This window comes from Martes martes (genome assembly GCF_963455335.1).
Source record: "Martes martes genome assembly, chromosome: 1".
NCBI lineage: Eukaryota > Metazoa > Chordata > Mammalia > Carnivora > Mustelidae > Martes > Martes martes.
The window spans coordinates 18,013,397-18,031,744 of record NC_137888.1 but is presented as its reverse complement, the minus strand read 5'-3'; the positions used below and the strand labels follow the sequence as shown (position 1 = coordinate 18,031,744).

The 18,348-nt window shown below is 41.8% G+C and overlaps 1 protein-coding gene across 7 annotated transcripts in view; it reads right to left on the bottom strand.

Annotated features, from left to right (window-relative positions):
- APP (amyloid beta precursor protein) overlaps positions 1-18,348 on the bottom strand; it is a 275,938-nt gene that overhangs the window by 104,603 nt on the left and 152,987 nt on the right. For 2 of the 7 annotated variants that reach the window (XM_080809147.1, XM_080809148.1), the window contains exons 7-8: positions 7,442-7,609; positions 5,088-5,144 (exon numbers count right to left, since the gene is read on the bottom strand). The exons of 2 other annotated variants lie outside the window; for them this stretch is intronic. In XM_080809147.1, coding sequence (XP_080665273.1) covers positions 5,088-5,144; positions 7,442-7,609 — 225 coding nt within the window. The remainder of the gene's footprint in view (positions 1-5,087; positions 5,145-7,441; positions 7,610-18,348) is intronic. 3 more of the 7 variants (XM_080809149.1, XM_080809150.1, XM_080809151.1) reach the window with 2 other exon arrangements.

Genomic DNA, 18,348 nt, shown 5'->3' with positions numbered 1-18,348 from the left:
CATTCCATTCAAAGGCTGCACAGTGAGTTTGCAAACTGTGAGCTTCTCAGGCAGCAGCCTTAGAACTTGGGGATGGTGATTTGGCCTGATTTGATATGTCCTCATTATTTTTATATTCTCTGGAAGTATGTTAGTCTATTCTATCTCGACCATTTTGATAGGAGTAAAAAACAATCTTTTCCCTTTCTGGATTCTGCATGAGGCCAGATCTAGCCTTTGCAGAGACCCTAAGGCCATAAACATGATCCCAGGGTACATACTAGATGCCAAGAGATCTGCGTGGCATCACCAAATGGCCGTTCTCTAGCATATGCTGGGATTCTGCGAAACAGAGGGGAAGGGGGTGGTGCATGGGGGAACCATAAACTTCCAACCCAGGGATTTGCTGGGTTAGTTTCCCTAATAGCGCTCACATTAGAGTATAAAGACTGTAAGACCTCTAACTACCCTACAGTCAGCATAGCAATATCTACCCTACCTTGTACACACTGAGAGCCAGGGTGGTAGTCTAACAAACTCATTAAGATCTGTCAAGAACTGGAGGCTTCTGACATTCAACACATCCATAGGCCCTCAAGTTCATGGAAAGCATTCCATAACACCAGCCTAGTTATATCTTTGAATCAGATATGGGCTCACCTAGTCTAGATCAGAGACTCTCAGTGTGGGGCAGGGGGGTGATTTTCACCTCTCCCTGCCCCAGGACACAATTTGGCAAAATCTGGAGACAGATGAAGTTATTATAGTTGGGGTGGTTATTACTGGCATTTTGTGGGTAGAGGCTAGAGATGCTGCTAAACATTGTCCATACACAGGACAGCATTGACAAGAATAAATTAGCCCCAAACATCAGTAGTGTCAAGGTTGAGAGACCTTGGTTTGGATATTGTCTGTGTCACAACTCGCTGCAAGAAGAGAGCTGAAGATGTGTTATCTGTCGTTGTCTTTGGCCAGACCCTTTGGTGCAGTCAGCTGACTACATCCTGGTCTGATGCTTTGTGTGACATTAAATGCCAATAAGGAGTCAGTCGGTTTGCCTGACGGGAAGAATGCTAGGGAAAAAAAAATCATCTTCTCCTATTTGGAACATAAACTAATCAATAAATATTTATATACTGACCTAAGATTAGTTGTTATTCACAAACACAAATGGGCAGACACCAGATTAATGTCAGAAACAACTCTGATCTCATTGGATACTTCATCTCAAACAGGAAAAAGATCTTATAAAGGATTCAAATCCACAAGTTTATGAGTAAAATGAAATCTCTTAGCCTCTTATTTCTCTCTTTTTTAATCTGTGGTTTAGATCCTTATCTACAACAACAAAATAAAAAAAAATCTGTGTTCCTTGGGGCGCCTGGGTGGCTCAGTGGGTTGAGGCCTCTGCCTTCAGCTCAGGTCATGATTCCAGGGTCCTGGGATCGAGCCCCACATCGGGCTCTTTGCTCAGCGGGGAGCCTGCTTCCCCCTTTCTCTCTGCCTGCCTCTCAGCCTACTTGTGATCTCTGCCTGTCAAATAAATAAATAAAATCTTAAAAAAAAAAAATCTGTGTTCCTTAAAATTGCAATAATCAAAGTTGGTTTTTATAAAACAGATTTAAAACCTAGAAATATATGATTATAATATGTTTTTACGGGAAAATGACTGCATTTATAGTGTAGACCATCGCATATTTTCCCCACATATGCACTGTTACATCAGTTTAACGGAGGAGCTTTTTCTATCTCATTTCACATTTATTATTTGACTAGAAGCAACTCCAACTGAGAAATCCATAAACAACCACTTTGGTGAGGAGAGACCGTCCAATGAAGGCCTAGGCTGGTGAAGGAGGCAAATCAAATGGGCTAGTTCACCTTCCTGTTGGGCTCATTTCTCAGACTACATTCTGCTCTCTGTATTTGACCTCCAGATGACCATGACTTCTTTAATTCAAATGTGTAACTCTGCTATAAATAAGATAGCATCGTTGCACAGGCTATAAATAACTAGAAATTACATGCTTTCTCAGGTCTGTTTGTACTAGCACTGCAGAACCCTCCACTTGCCGTGATGAACAGTCTCTGTAGGTAGACAAGAAAATAGAGCTGCCAAAACCACTTCACCCTCCTAGGATGGAAAGGTGTCATGATCCCAACCACACTACAAGTAGTTGGAGAATATTACTGGAAAAGAGAGAATAATGAGAGATTTTCAAGGTCTGGTTGGAAGAGCTGAGGACTGAAGAAATTCAAGAAAATAAAAGAAATTTTGTAAAATATATTTCTTAAAGATTTTATTTATTGGAGAGAGAGAGTGAGAGAGAGCACACACACGTGGGGGCAGAAGGAGACAGCACCCAGTCCCCATGTGGGGCTCTCTCTCACACCACGGAGATCACACCCTGAGCCAAAATCAAGAGTCAGACACTTAATCGACTGAGCCACCCAGGGGCCCTCATGAAAATAAATTTATCAAATAATCATTTCTGTTAATTAATAAGAATGGAAAAATCTAATTCTTTTATATGCTAAAATGATATAAATTTTTTTTATAAAAGAGGGAAAAGATATTTATTGAGTGATGCTATATTCAGTGCATTTAGAAAAAAGTTTTTAACATTCTTCCTCTTTCTGTTATTTTCTGTATTCTTAAATACACTCTGAACTTTAAATGTAATTTTTCTAACCTAAAAAACAGAATCAAATCATTGGTTGTATGGAGTGCAGTGTATAGCGGCAAAATCATTTACGTTTCAAAGCTGGTCCTTTTTGATGGCTCTCAGGCCTCATTTTCTCCTATGTATAAAGGACATGAAGGAAATGCCCAAAAAGTGCTCCTGAGAAAAATAAATGATCCGTGAAAATGCCTGGTAAATTGCAACCCGCCACAAAGATCAATATATTATTAATCCTACAGTGTAAATACCCAGTTTTCTCTGGTCCTCTGTGTTGATTCACTTGTCATAGTTTTGATGTTGCTAGGAAAAATATGCTTTGTCACAATCACAGAAAGTACATTGATTGTAGTAGTAAAACCCCTATATCCTTCACAAGTTATATATAAAGTGAATGGATTTGAATCTTATGGTGGTCATTAAAAAAATTTTATGGTCGGGGCACCTGGGCGGCTCAATGGGTTAAAGCCTCTGCCTTCAGCTCAGGTCATGATCCCAGGGTCCTGGGATCGAGCCCCACATCGGGCTCTCTGCTTCCTCCTCTCTCTCTCTCTGCCTGCTTCTCTGCCTACTTGTGATCGCTATCTGACAAATAAATAAATAAAATCTTTAAAAAGAAAAAAAAAATTTTATGGTCGATGATGAAATTATTACATAATTCTCTATTATTTATCTTTTCAAAATTTTATTTATCTTCTAAAGATTTTATTTATTTCAAAGACTTTATTTATTTATATGAGAGAGAGAGCACGCACAGGAGCAGGGACAGAGGGAGAGGGAGAGAGAGAAGCAGACTCCCCCACTGCGCAGGGAGGCTGAAGAGGGGCTCATTCCCGGGACCCTGGCATCATGACCTGAGCCGAAAGCAGATGTTTAACTGACTGAGCTACCCAGGTGCCCCTAAGTTTTATTTATTTTTTAGGGGTGGGGAGAGAGAGAGAGAGTATGTGCACATGTGCACAGGAGCAGAGGTAAAGAGAGAAGGAAAGAAGCACACTACTTGCCCAATGGGAGGTTCAATCTCACGACTCATGAGATCATGACCCGAGGGTTAGATTCTGGGTGCCTGGGTGGCTTAGTCATTAAGCGTCTGCCTTCGGCTCTGGTCATGATTCCAGGGTCCTGGGATCGAGTCCCACATTGGGCCCACTGCTTGGCGGTAGAAAGCCTGCTTCTCCCTCTCCCACTTGCCCTGCTTGTGTTCCCTTTCTCGCTGTGTCTCTCTGTCAAATAAGTTAATAAAATCTAAAAAAAAAAAAAAGAGAGAGAGAGAGAGAGTCGGATGCTTAACCAACTGAGCCACCCAGGTGCCACTTATTTATATTTTTTTAAAAAGATCCGGGGTGCCTGGGTGGTTCAGTGGGTTAAAACCTCTGCCTTCGGCTCAGATCATGATCCCAGGGTTCTGGGATCGAGCCCCACATCGGGCTCTCTGCTCGGCGGGGAGCCTGCTTCCTCCTCTCTCTCTGCCTGCCTCTCTGCCTACTTGTGATCTCTGTTTGTCAAATAAGTAAATAAAATCTTAAAAAAAAAAAAAAAGATCTATTTGGAGACCAGGTTTTTTTCAGGATAATATAAATAAATGCTAATTTTCATTACATCTGAACTACTACTGAAATTGTATCTCTTTTTCCAACAACCATAAGCATCAATAGTGTGTGTGTGTGACCTTCCCTAGCCTAAAAACGCATAAATCTATTTTTCGATATAATCCATATTTTAACATAAGTACTAGAGTGTTTAACACCACATTTTAAAACCAAGCTAGACTAATACGCCAAGTGGAATCATCATAAGACACAGACATTCTAAGGTTGGTTAATGTAAGATTTCTTTAGATGAATCTTCTATAACCATATGATAAAACTCGAAGTTGGGCACTTCTGTCCCAGTAGTGTGCATTCACGGAGAGGAAGAAGAGGTGGTTAGGAAATCTAGACGGGCTCTTTCACTTCCTAAGGCTTCACATGTGCCTTACAACACAGAACCGAAGTCTGTGCATATACATTAGTCCATGAGTTAGTACAATGCATGCATATTATGTATTTTTCTAGGAAACAAGTCACTTATACATCTGTGGCCTCTCAAACTGTGGCATCTTGACAGCTTTAGGAAATAAAATAGTGATGCCAACTGAAACACAATATTATATATACGATACATAACAGAACCACACTGAATTGAAAAAAAAAAAAAAAGATCAGAAATAGAAGTTTAGTCAGTGCTCTTAGCCCGGGATCTGAAGTTGTCTGGCAAAATTGCACATAATTACAAAGCAAAGCAATGGAAATAAACATTTTATTGAAAGATAGGTGTTGGAGACACATAAAACCATGCAAAGAAGGTGGTGATGCTGGAGTTATAACCCAGCCATGCACTGGACTGTGTCCTCCCCGCCCCAGCCCCCTCCAATGAATGAAAACATACGTTTAACAGCATCTTGGGGAAGAGGTTCCTGGGTAGTCTTGAGTAAACTTTGGGACACTACGGAGAAAATAAAAGAACGTAACTAAAAACAGAAAATAGAAACATGCGAATGATGGTCGAAACTTACATGATTCCACTGACCAAAGGGAAAAACAAAAAACAAAAACATTGGATGAAAAGCAAAACTAAACAAATACCCTGAGGTTGGGCCCCAGCACAGAACCAAAATAGACATAAACCTAAGAGATCTATTTCCACCGTAACACCTTAGAGTGCTGGGTATTTGGTCTCCAATAGCATTTCCAAATAACCTGTTGAGGATTTCCTGCTCTCTTTCTCCCTCCTTAATGCCAAGCATCTCCAGTTCCCAAGGATTCACACCGATCACCCATTCACAGGGCACCTCCAGCTCCCAGCTCGGTCCATGCGTTATTTTACTGTCCACTTAGATCTGCCCACACTTCTGACCTTCAGCCTCTCACATTTGTTTTCTTGGTAAATTACTCTATAACCTACCTGCCTTTCTGAAACTAAATACAGACTGCCTGGCTGATCATTCCATCTTCGTTGGGAGTCTCTAGCTTTGGCAAAGCTCTCAGCAAAAGGCATGCCATCCAGAGCACCTCCAGAGGCTCTGACTGACCTGTGGTGCCCACGGCTCGCCCCAGCCTGAGTCAAATCAGACTGATGATGTGGAGAGTGTGTGTGTATGGGCTGGAGCAGGGTTTTGGGCCGGTGGGGGGGGGGGGCGATAATTTCTAACTCGAGGCAAATTCCTCACTGCTGATAATTTTTAAAAACCCTCTTTCTTATTGCATGTGCGCGCGCGCGCGCACACACATACACACACACACACTTTATACTCCAAAAAATAAATCCACCTCAGGAAAATGGAGAAAGAAAGTTGGAAATCTGCCAAGAAATCTCCCTCAGCAGCTAAACCAGTTAGAATCTCTGTAACAAAAGTCTTTTGTTCAAGAGGCTCTAGGCAACAGAATCCCCCATTGTGTTCCAGGTTACCTGACCTAATTAACTTCTTTGTTTGAAACTGAAGAAAGGAGTCTTTTGAGCTAGACGCTACCATCATCCAAAGGCAGCCAGAAAAGAAGCCCTTGGGGTTACCAATTCCTACACCTGTTCTCACACAAGATAGAAACGGAGTCAGCCCTCACTCAGGAGACCAATAGGAACTGTTCCATTAGATTCCACTTAGATCCTGGGCTTCACAATAGAAGGTCTTAACGGTGCAGGTCCTTTTGTTGTTTAGCGTAAGCCCATGATCACAGCAGAAAACAATTTATATAATCCCTAGGAATTCCATGCAGGAAATGGTACCTGTCACCCTCACAAGAGCAAGGGAGAAAAGGCAGAAGTCTCTCAAAAAAGAAATGCACGCCCACTGAGTTTAATCTTTAATTTCTCAAGTTAAGCAATTATTTCTTGGGTAGTTTAATTCTCCCACTCACGAACAACAGTAAATAAATAAAAATGTGGATTTTCACACAGAAGGCTGTCAGCAAGAACAGAAGTCCCCTATGTCTGGTTCACTACCTCCTGAGTGCCACCTCTGTGGAAAAGTTTCGAGGCACTGTCACTTTATGTCTTTATCCCCTGGAGTTATGAAGAGCCAGAAGTTTGAAAGAAAAGGCTTGGAAAATTATATTCGCCAAGCCTCTTGTCATTCAAGGTTTCTAACGTGAAGTGAAGAGTTTTCTTCTGCTTCCAAGAGAAGACACGAAAAATCAATATTGCAACCGGCCCAGCAAGAGCTCTGAGGTCACCGGGGACTTTCTATCCTCCGGCATTTGAAGTGCATATGCTCGATTCAATCACATTTGCTGCTGACACAATCAAAGTCGCACGTTACAAAACAACTTAAAGGTACTCATCACAACAACCGGCCTTGCCGAGGCAACCAAAGCTGCATCAGCCGGGCTTCCGGTGGTCAGCCTTGTTTGCACACATACTGCTCATGCACAGACCCGAACACACAGGTGCACAGACAAACACGTACGCAGACACTTGCAGAAGACAGCTGAGAAGACGCAACAGCGACCTCAGCTTGGCTTAAAGAGAGGGATTCGAAAGAAGTCCCTAGAGACTGCAAGACGAATGCACCACAGCTAGTAGAAGAACACATCCAGGGCCATGCTTTATTAGAGAAAGACGGAGATGTGTGCTCGGGGTGGAACAGACGCAAGGAGACGCCCGGCAGTTAGAGGAGTGGACAGAGTACGTGGTTAGTGGTAGCAACAGACCCGTTCCCAAGGACCAGGAAAACCGATCTGTTACAGAGAGCGGAGTCAGTGGCGAGAAAGATGGAAGGTGGCCAGGCTCGAGGAAGGTCCACTTACTGACGCTGCCACACACGGCCATGCAGTATTCCTCTGTGTCAAAGTTGTTTCGGTTGCCGCCACATCCGCCGTAAAAGAACGGGGCGCACTTCCCTTCGGTCACATCAAAGTACCAGCGGGAGATCATTGCTCGGCATGGCCCCGTCTCGGCCTGTTCAGAGCACACCTCTAATCAGAGGAGACGTGGGGAACCACATTTAGCATGAAAAGGTACCGGCTCGCGGTTCACGCACATGTTCATGTTTCTTATGCATCAGTCCTCCCGGGGGGTGGGGGGTGACGTGGGCTGGGACGATTAGGCAGATTCTGCCCAACATTTTAATCACCGACCAGGACTTTCGAATGACCTCGGAAACAGAGCCGTACATGCTCATCTGGTTTAATGAGCGTAGCTTAGTAGTAATAAAAGGATTCTGGCTGGAAGTGAACTGATATTTAGCTGCTTTTAGATGAACAGTAAATGCCCCAAAGTGTCTGCACATTGAAACATTTCTTCCCTCTAAGAAATAAACTCCTCTTCTAGAATAACCTCAAGTCAGCTTTAAAGGTAAAAGGATTGCATCTGCTTCTAATGCAAAAAACGTACCCTGTCCCCGACATCTGATTGTTTTCCTTCATGAAGGACAGCCTTGCCTCGGAGTGTAAAATAATTACACCTATTTTGAACGTGATCCAATCTGCAGAGAGCCAGCCTGTCCACTGACCATATTTGAAAAACATATGGAACATCTGTAAATGTGACCTACAACCGATTATATTAACTCTAGTTAAATGTAATTTTTGTTTTTTCATTCCTCTGTCCTTTGGGCAGTAATGTCACAAACAATAAACCATCGTCAACCAACTCTAATTTGTTAAAACATACCATGTACCATTTTACCTTAAAGCACATCTTACCTGTCGACATGCTTTGCCACCCTCCCCAAGATCAGCATCATGATCCCTGATTGATCAACGTGTAATAACCTCTCTGCTTCCATTTGTAAAATTATGGTAATCAGAACAGGAACTCTTCCTCCCATGTGTATTCCATTTTTATTAGAAGTAAAACAATTCTCCCTCTGAGTTTGTATCTTGCCCTAGCTCGGCTTACAGAGAAACTGCAGATCCCTGAGCCCACACAGATGTCTTGTTTATTAGTTTTATCATCATACCAAAGAAAAGCATCCTTCTCAAAGAGAAATGTCACACAAAACTCAGAGCTTCCCAATTAGGAATATTCAGCAACATTCCTCCATTCAATCCTTCAATCCTTCACTCAAAGACAAAGATCCACACTGTTTATATGAACGAGAACAACTGTTTAACTTCCCTATACACCACTTATTGTTCTTTCCAATTGAGACAAAGAGGTGATGGCAAAACCAGGAGCTACCACCATCATGATGACGTCGACAGTCAGTACAGAGCTCAGAAGGTGGAGGTCAAACACTGTGCAGGAGAAAAGCCAAGATATCGGATATCCAAGGTGGTTCTGGCTCTCTTTAGATGGTTTTCAGATGGACCGATCTGGCTCCAGGAGCATCAGTGCTCAAGGCCACCCATCTCTAACGTCTTCTCATTCAGCACCGCTGCTTTGGAAGTCCATTCTTGCCAAGCCATGATGTATTTTCAGCTTGCTTTCTGCACAGAGCTCTCCTGTACAATGACAATCTGCCAATCGGTTCACACAAGCTTCCCGTCCACTTGGCAATTTTTGCTTTATCCTCCACAAAGTAAAGGATGGTAGTCATACTTAGAAAGGATAAAATAAGTTTTGGCAGAGGAGGAGAGTCTGATCACCTCAGAGTTATTGACAGAGCAGCTTCTGGGCCATAGAGCGAAAAGCCAGATGCCCCAGAGGTGGGCTCCCTTCAAACCACAGCCATCAGCTGTCTCCTCTCCTGGACCTTAATGACTCTTTCTCTCTCTCTCAGCTCTAAGAAACACCTACAGGCTCTCTTCCTCCCTTGTATTTCCCTCACCAATCTGCACACGTTTCTGTGACTGCCTCTTTCTTGTTTCTAAGATGTGGTAATATTCATCAGCAAGCCCCTCCTCAGGCTGTACGAACTGAAAAGAGACTGCCGGACAATGGTATCTTCTGAGCCTACACTGTGCGTGAATTTGGCCCCGGAGTTACCAGTGGCCACTGCTCCAAGAAAGGCACAGGGTGCCTCCACCCCGTGGCATGACCCCAAGTCACAGGGCCACCGGCAACAAAACCCACCGTGCCTCAACAACTCACAGCAGTCCTCACATTTGATACGTCCCAGTACATGCCGCCTTGCACTCGTTGGCCGCAGGCCCCCCAGTGAACACATGGCTGTGCAGGGGCAGGACCCTGTCTCTAGGGTATCTCCTGTGTATGAATTAGAAGTGAGAGACTTTGGGGCAGGGGAAGGTGAAGCAATGGGATAAAAGAATGATGATCCAAAGACAAGATCCATGATAGATATTTGGCTTTGTGCGTCACCTCAGAATTTCTGCTGATTGAGGCAAAACCTCCCAGTCTAGACCTCAAATGGCATTTTAATAAAGCGTCGTTTCCCTATACCACAAGTGAAACGTTTTTAGTTCATTCATTTAATTTTTCTTCTGTCTCATTCAAAATGGCTACCAAACCCCTTTGTCACACCCAAATATGCAGAGTCCCAGTCAACCAGAAAAAACATTCAGGACACAAAATCCATTTGTATGTCAACTAAGTAAATGGAATGAACTACGCGATGAGCCCACAATTCTCGCTGGTGTCTCCCGCTGCAAGACTCTTGACCCATCAATCTGAGAAGGCAAAGAACCAAGTGACACAACATTGGGGGGGGGGTTGTTTTGGTGGCTCTCTTGACATTATCAGGGCTGCTGCTGCACTCTGGACATTGAAGGCCCCACGCAGTTTCATGACTGGTATAGGTGGACAAGGTGAGGCACAGCCATCAATCTCATAGTACTCAGATAGAACATGTGATAACGTGGCCAGAGTTGGTATAATAGCGTGTGATAATCTTAAGTGTCAAATGTATTGGGCAGTACCCACATGGGAGCCTGGAAGAACAGGGGTACGAATGGCTCCCTTTGGAACCTCTCGAAGACGAGGGCTCTGTCCAGCTGGTTCTGATCTGCTGACACGGAGGAAGGCACTTCAGCTGTCCCGAGCCACAGCAAGGACGGCAGGAGAGGAAGGGCAGCTCGTAATCCCGCCAGTCTCCAGCGCCATCGTTCCACCATCGAGCTGGCATCTCCCATCAGTTTCCTTCTGGCTAGGACTCGAACGTCAATTCCCTCATTTCCGAGGGGAAATTATTCACAATATCATCCACTAAATGCAGAGCATTTAGACCCTCTCGGACTGAAATTCCCCCAAAAGAGAATTCACCTGAAAATTAGACCTGTGGTTTTCTTTTCTCCACCTTCATTTTCTTCTCAAAATGTAAAATAATAAAGAAAAAGACTTACATTTTAAAGCCATTCAAATTCCAATCCACCTTTATTCCTATTCAAAGTAAATCTTCCATATCATAATGAAGAAAATTTGTCCAGAATAATAGAAGCTGGGATCTTTCTCGGAATGCTTGAAGTCAGACAGAAATACTGACCCAGACTTACACAGACATCTAAGGAACGATGATTTTTGTTTATTCATATTTAATTCTTAAGCTTCTAAGATGACAAATAGGTTTCTCAATATTCGTCTAGCTGAATTCTGCTGGTAGGGAAGGCTTAATTTCTTCTTTTAGAGTAGCTCTATCTACCCTTTAAGACAAGAGACCACTTAATAAACTGAAATGCTAGTGTACACAAAGCATATGAGTTTATATGCTTAAAACCCAGCTCTATGCATTTTATATCTTTGTAAGGTAGGCCCTTGCCAAGAGCTGGGCTGGTTTCAACACTAAATTCCATTTTCTAAAAATCAATACTATACAAATACAATATAGGAGCAAAGCGGCAGCTCCCTACACTATACAAAATGATTAGGCAGTCCACTGTCCAAAAAACAATGCTTTAGCCACAAAAAATTAACTCTAAATAGATGTCAAATTGAAGTAAACTTTATTTTGGACAACCAAAATTAGAAATTTTTATACTTTAAAAAAAAATCAGCGTGAAGATACCTGAGAAAGTCGCAGCTAGGCTGAGGGGAAAATCGCTTTCAAATGTACAATAATAATAATGCCTTCTTAAAAAGCAAGATTAATGGGTGCCTGGCTGGCTCAGTCAGTAGAGCATTCAACTCTTGATCTCAGGGTCATGAGTTTGAGCCCCACATTGGGTGTAGGACCTCCTTAAAAAATTAATTAGTAAGTAATGTACAAAGTGTTTTAAAAAATAAAGAACAACATTAATAGATAATTATCTTTAAATAAAGCACTAACTACTAAAAAATAATTTTAGAATAATGTAAAGCTTTTTATTATTCATTTATAGTAGTTAAATTTCAATTATTCTGACTACTGGAATATGAGAAAATAAAACCAGTATTACATGGAATGTATAAGGTTTAAATTTACAAATTCTGAGAAAGCAATCACTTGAATAATCCTAGAAGATTTTTTTTATAGAAAGCTAGAAATTGTGTGTTCTGATATTATAAAGAAACAAACAACAAAATTACATAGGAAAATTTCTCCATGCGCTGCAAGAATATATGCAGAATTAAAGTTCAGATACAGTACAAATATACCTATTTTCTTTGAGTTAAAAATTGTATATCTTGAAATTTTATTTTATTTAAGTAGTTTCCATGATCAACGTGGAGCCCAATGCAGAGCCTGAACTCACAACTCTGAAATCAAGATAAGCGTTGGACGCTTAACTAACTGAGCCACCTCGGCACCCCCGTATCTTGAAATTTTAAACTAGAGTAAAAAGGGCAATAAGACAAATATATTCTGACCTTGTAATAAATCACTTGTTTAATGTTAACAGTAAAATAAAAACAATGACAGAAATATTAAAATCTATTAAATACTCTTATCTTTAATATTTCCAATTAAGTGGGGACTGATCTGCCTAATCATTTAATCAATTAATAATGAATACGGCCAGTTTATAATAACTAATTTTCAGCCTAATTAAGTTATTCCTGCAATTCTAAATATTACTGTGGGATGCAACTTTGTGAGCCTAAGTTATTAGAACACGTCTCAAATTCTGGTGAATAAAGTAGACAGATTCGTGTTTAACTTATAAGTAAAATTTTAAAAAGGTAACATACCAAAAAAAATGATTTTTTTAAGAGTGTATTCATGTAGATACATGTACTTTTAGATACATGTAGATTCATGTACTTTTAATTAAAAGAAGATTTTATAATGTGCTTGCAAATATTAGCAAGTAGCCATCAGAAAACCTATCCAGTAGAAAATAATTCTGATCAGGGCAACAAATGACCAGATATTTATTACCTCGTAATCGTATTTTATGAAATAAAGGCATGTAAAAACAGGTAGGCAAGCTTGAACTAAAGTCTTATAACAAATCTCACTTAAGCCCCAAATACAGGTCGGACTGTACAAACAAGTGATGGGAACAGCTGTGCGTGGTCCCGAAATCACTGACTCCGTAATTATGAAACGACGGGTGTCACGGAAGTCTCTACAAGGTTTCTGTAGTTGGCTGGCCTGTTAACTGAATTGTGTTGATTCTCTGAGGCTATCCCGTACATCTGTCATTCCAATTATACCTGACCCAGTTCTCACATCTCCCCATGATGGAAGAGTCTTTATAAAATACCACCTGAAGGCGATCCACTTGTAAGGATTCAGACTCACCGGCACTCTCGTGGCGGTGCTGGGCGCATTCACAAAAAGGCACCCCTAGGACTTTTCCTGATTTCTCTGTTCCCTGTTTGCTACGGGAATAAATTTGCTTCTCATGGAGCTGTGTGGTTAGTCTGAAAACAACACCATGCCATTAGAAGCTCCAAACTCTGAGTCAGATAAGAAGAGGTCATGTCCTCTGCTGGAAATAAGGCAAAGTGACTTTTCTTAGAGACTGAGAGACAGGGGATGCCGGGAACTCATTATCTCCAGGAAAAAAAGTGTGATTTATAATGTTCAATGATTTTCTGTGGCGTAAATACTCCCACCATTGGTATTTCAAGATACCACTGGTTGTGGCTCACAAAACTCCTGTATAATCACATTTAACAGGCTACCAGGAGTTGTCCACACTGCACCAATGAGAGGGACTATAAAGGGACGAGTGAAACTCGTCACAACTGCATATGTAGGAAGACAGTAAAAATTTTCTAATTTGCTTGGTCTTCAGAGCTCACTTGGTGACATTTGATAGACATTAAGAACAGCCCCACCATAGATAAGGATGGTTTTCCCTTCCAGTTTCTTATTCCCTGTCTCAATCTCCTATATCTGCAATGTATGAGGCGCATGCAATGCTACTAGAAACTACCCCACCAAGGGCAGTCCATGGGTCAATGGGACCAGCATACCTGGGTCTCAGCAGCCACTCCAGATCTCCATCTCCGAAACTATGTTTACCAACTGCCTCAGTGGCTTGAATGGACATTAGTGTTTGAAAAAGCAGTGTGATCAACCTTTTTATGTGCAGCTGTAATGTCAAAACCAGATATGTAAGATTCAATCACTTTCTGAAATGACCAGAGGGGAAAGATGAATAAAAAGAAGCAGAGGTTTTTGGCTTAAAAAGAGAAGTCCACATACATTTGGGAAAAAAGGAATACAACCTATTTTAGTAGAGGTGTTACGACTCAACTACGCTCTATCTCAAAAATTTAATTTTAAGAGTTAGTCATACATATTTCTTTGACAGTTTCAATACTTGGGCCTTAAATCCAATACCAACATAATAATTTTCTTACATATAAAAACAGACTTCTCAGAAATCTGAATTTAAGTGATAATGTTCTTGAAACATGCCAGAACACCAGAAATAAAAAAGTTATTATTTTTATTTAGAGAAATAAACAAAGAAGCAATGAAGGAGCCTTGAAATTTACATTCATCACCTCTCCATCAAGAAGGAATTACATGGGGGCACCTGGGTGGCTCAGTGGGTTAAAGCCTCTGCCTTCAGCTCAGGTCATGATCTCAAGGTCCTGGGATCGAGCCCCATATCGGGCTCTCTGCTTGGCAGGGAGCCTGCTTCCTCCTCTCTCTCTGCCTACTTGTGATCTCTGCCTGTCAAATAAATAAATAAAATCTTAAAAAAAAAAAAAAGAAGGAATTACATGGAGTTCCTGTTCTTGCAACAAAAAGGATGCTTCTAGATAATGCGAGTCCCAGATGGACGACTGTCCTGCTGTTTTATGACCTTTTCTGGGGAGAGACTGGGTGTGTCCACCTTGCCATTTTAGCTGGTCTCTTGTCACGGGACCCTAGGGAAAGGATGGGCCTCCTCCAGCTGGGAACACGTGTCCCTGATTGCTATGTGGACACTAACCACCATATGCTATTTTAAAACAGTGTACCAGGGAGAGTGAATTGCTTTTGGAAGAATAAAAAACAAAGCCAGGAAGGCAGTTTTTCTCCATCTCTCCCTGCCTATATGACAAATATGCAATATGCAATCTTCAAAAAAATAAAAATTTTGTGCTGATTTGTCTCTAAGCTATGCAACTACATTTCATGGCTTACCAGATATCTGCTTTTACCTGATAAATGAGGATTTATCATCTTTGTTAGAGCCTGTGTTTTGTTTATCTATTCTTCTCAAACAAAAAAAATGTCCACTGGCTACCTACCATGCGCAAAACGCTGACTTCAGTGTCACAGCTGACATTAAGTTGAGACAGAGTCTTGCGGTGTTTCCCTGCTCACGTATTTAAAGCTGGACATCACTGGAGATCCCTGTACTACAGTCCAGAGGTTAGTAACCAGACAGCTTCTGCTTCCATCTCCTCTCAGGGGACACCCAGCAAACACTAGAGACAGTTTTAGTTGTCACAGTGGGGCAGGGGGTGTGTTACTGGCATGTGGTGGGAGGGACAGTGCTACTTAAATGTCCTAAAATGAATGCAATGGTATTGACAAGGAACCATCGGGCCCAAAACACTGTTAATGCTGAGGCTGAGAAACCCTGCCACAGTCCACGCAAACACCAGAAGGATTCATGGTGCACTGTAGTCATTTTGCCCAATCCAGAGACTGGATTAGCCAATAAGCAACAGTCGCCTACACCTCAGAAATCTTGAGTAACAACTATTGTTAAATTTCAGAACAGCATTAGGCATGAGATTGCCCAACGAGGGCTATGTTTCTCTCATGAAACGGTAGAATTCAAACTCATAGGCAAGGAACACAAAATTTCTGTCCAGATTTTGTCATGCTCTCAGAGTCTACCTTAGAAATTATATCCAACAAGAACAGAAAGTAAGGTAAGAAATAAGAGAGACAAACCTATCCTCACAGTTAACTACTCAAACAGTCCTACCAGATACACGAAACACAGTGCACTTTTGACAAGTCTTTGGTTCTAAACTCCTACCATTTCAAGAGTCTCTCAGATTTTATTTATATTTATTTTATTTATTTATAAAAGTTTACTTATTTATTCTTTTCTAGTAATCTCTACACCCAACAAGGGGCTCAAAATCACATTCCCGAGATCAAGAGTTGTATGCACTTCCGAGCCAGCCAAAGGCCCCAAGCATCTCTGAATTCTTAAAATTTGGGCTTTTGCTGCCTGGAAGACTGAAGGGTTTTACTGAGCATCTTTTGAGGTGAGACTCAGTCAGGCTCGCCTCACCTTGATTTCTTGCTCTTCTAACAAAATCCTAAGAGCCAGAAGTTGGAAGGGGTGGCTGGAAGCCAGTGATGACTGAGAAGGGCAAAGAGGTATTTAGGCTGTAACCCATCCTGCTTAAAAACTCCAGGAAGCATTTTCTAAAAGAGAACTACAGATTTCTATTAAAACCCACAATTCTGGGGGTGCCTGGGTGGCTCAGTGGGTTAAGCCTCTGCCTTCGGCTCAGGTCATGATCTCAGGGTCCTGGGATTGAGCCCCACATCAGGCTCTCTGCTCAGCGGCGAGGCTGATCCCCCCACCCCCTGCGCCTGCTCTCTGCCTACTTGTGATCTCTGTCAAATACATAAATAAAATCTTAAAACAAAACAAAACAAAACAAAAAAACAACAACGCACAATTCTGTTGCCTACCCATGGAATCTGAGCCTCTCTCCATGAGGCAAACGGATTGGCTAAGAAGAAGGCATGCCTCTGAAAATGACATGACATCTAAATGAATAAACGAATTATTCTCTCACTTGCTGGATTATTTTATTATGCTTCATTTTTTTTAACTGCAAAATCCATGTTGTATAGATACATGCAATTGTTATGTCTGAGGTGTCTGTATATTTTTTGAATAGCAATGGATTTGGGGAAAAACATGAGAAAGACTAATTTTTTTAAAAAAATCTGGTTTCTGGACTTGGAATTATTTTTTATTTTTAATAGATTTAGACATAACTACATTAAAATGCCTTCAGCTGATTATGTCTATTACTAACACTGAGTCTTGAAACATACATATAGGAACAGAACATGGAAAGTACAAGCCATGAACACTACTAGCCATGGAAAATACCATGAAGTTCAAAGGTATAATTTCCCATGTGGCCACAGAGATCTTTGGGAATATCCTAAGCCACTGAATTCTGCACTTTATGGTATGCAAATTATATCTCAACAGATTTATTAAAGAATAGACAACTGTATATGTATACACACAATTTTTTATATGGCTCTCATCCTCACTCTGACATTTTTTTTAAAAGATTTTATTTATTTATTTGACAGACAGAGATCACAAGTAGGCAGAGAGGCAGGTAGAGGGAGAGGAGGAAGCAGGTTCCCTGCTGAGCAGAGAGCCTGATGCAGGGCTCGATCCCAGGACCCTGAGACCATGACCTGAGCTGAAGGCAGAGGCTTTTAACCCACTGGGCCACCCCGGTGCCCTCTCGCTCTGACATTTTAAGCAAACTACCTGACTAGCTTTCTGAATTGGGACCCTCTAACTCCATGAAAAGAAGCAGTCAATGCCATGCTCCGTGTGTATGAACACCTCACCACCAATGGCTGTCACGCCATGGGCACGAAAGAACAGGCTGCCACCTCTCACATCTATGCCCAGTGCCAACACGAGTTCTCTCAACATCGTTAGGAAGGATGTTATCTTCTGGTCCAGGAACAGGACTGTATCTTACTTGTCCTTAGGCATAACCTGAGGGAAGGCTTCTTCAAAAGGGAGCAGTCAATGTCCCTTTGTCTCGTTCCCTTCATTTTTGGGCAGCACGCCCCTATGAGGCCTCCATCAAGAGTATGTGAGCACATTTTCATGTTCCCAAGTCATGCTCAGTTTTACCCCCAAAACTGGTAAAAAGTTAAATATGAATGATAACTAAGAATCCTATTAGTGAATCACAGGACACCTTGTTAAGTGTCAGATCCATCACAGACAGCTAACAATGGAGATGTGAGAATCAGGCTAATGTTTGGTTCCTCTACCCTGGAGATCAGGGCAAGCCACTCTGGTTTATTTATGACGGTTCTCAAATTCCTTCTGTTTGGTGCTCTATAACCTGGCAAATCTCAATTCTTCTTGAAAAATCACTCACATGCCAACTTCTCATCAATGCCTTCATTAAAACTGAGGCTGAGCACTCTCCTTCCTCTGTGCTGTTGATGTGCCCCACCAGCAAGAGGGAAGAGACTCGTGTCTCTCCCCAGGAGGGAGCATGCATGAATGGCTGGAAGCAGTGTGACTGAGCTACCCTATTCCTATACCCCCTGTGCCCCCAGGAACGAGGGTGATGCCTAGAACCTAAGAGTGTCTGGTTGATGTTGGTGAACATCCAGCAGTAAATCACATGGTGCTGCTCCCACATTAATGACTACCAGAGAGGGAAGAGAAACAATTTAATTCTGCAGAGTTCAGTCATGTAG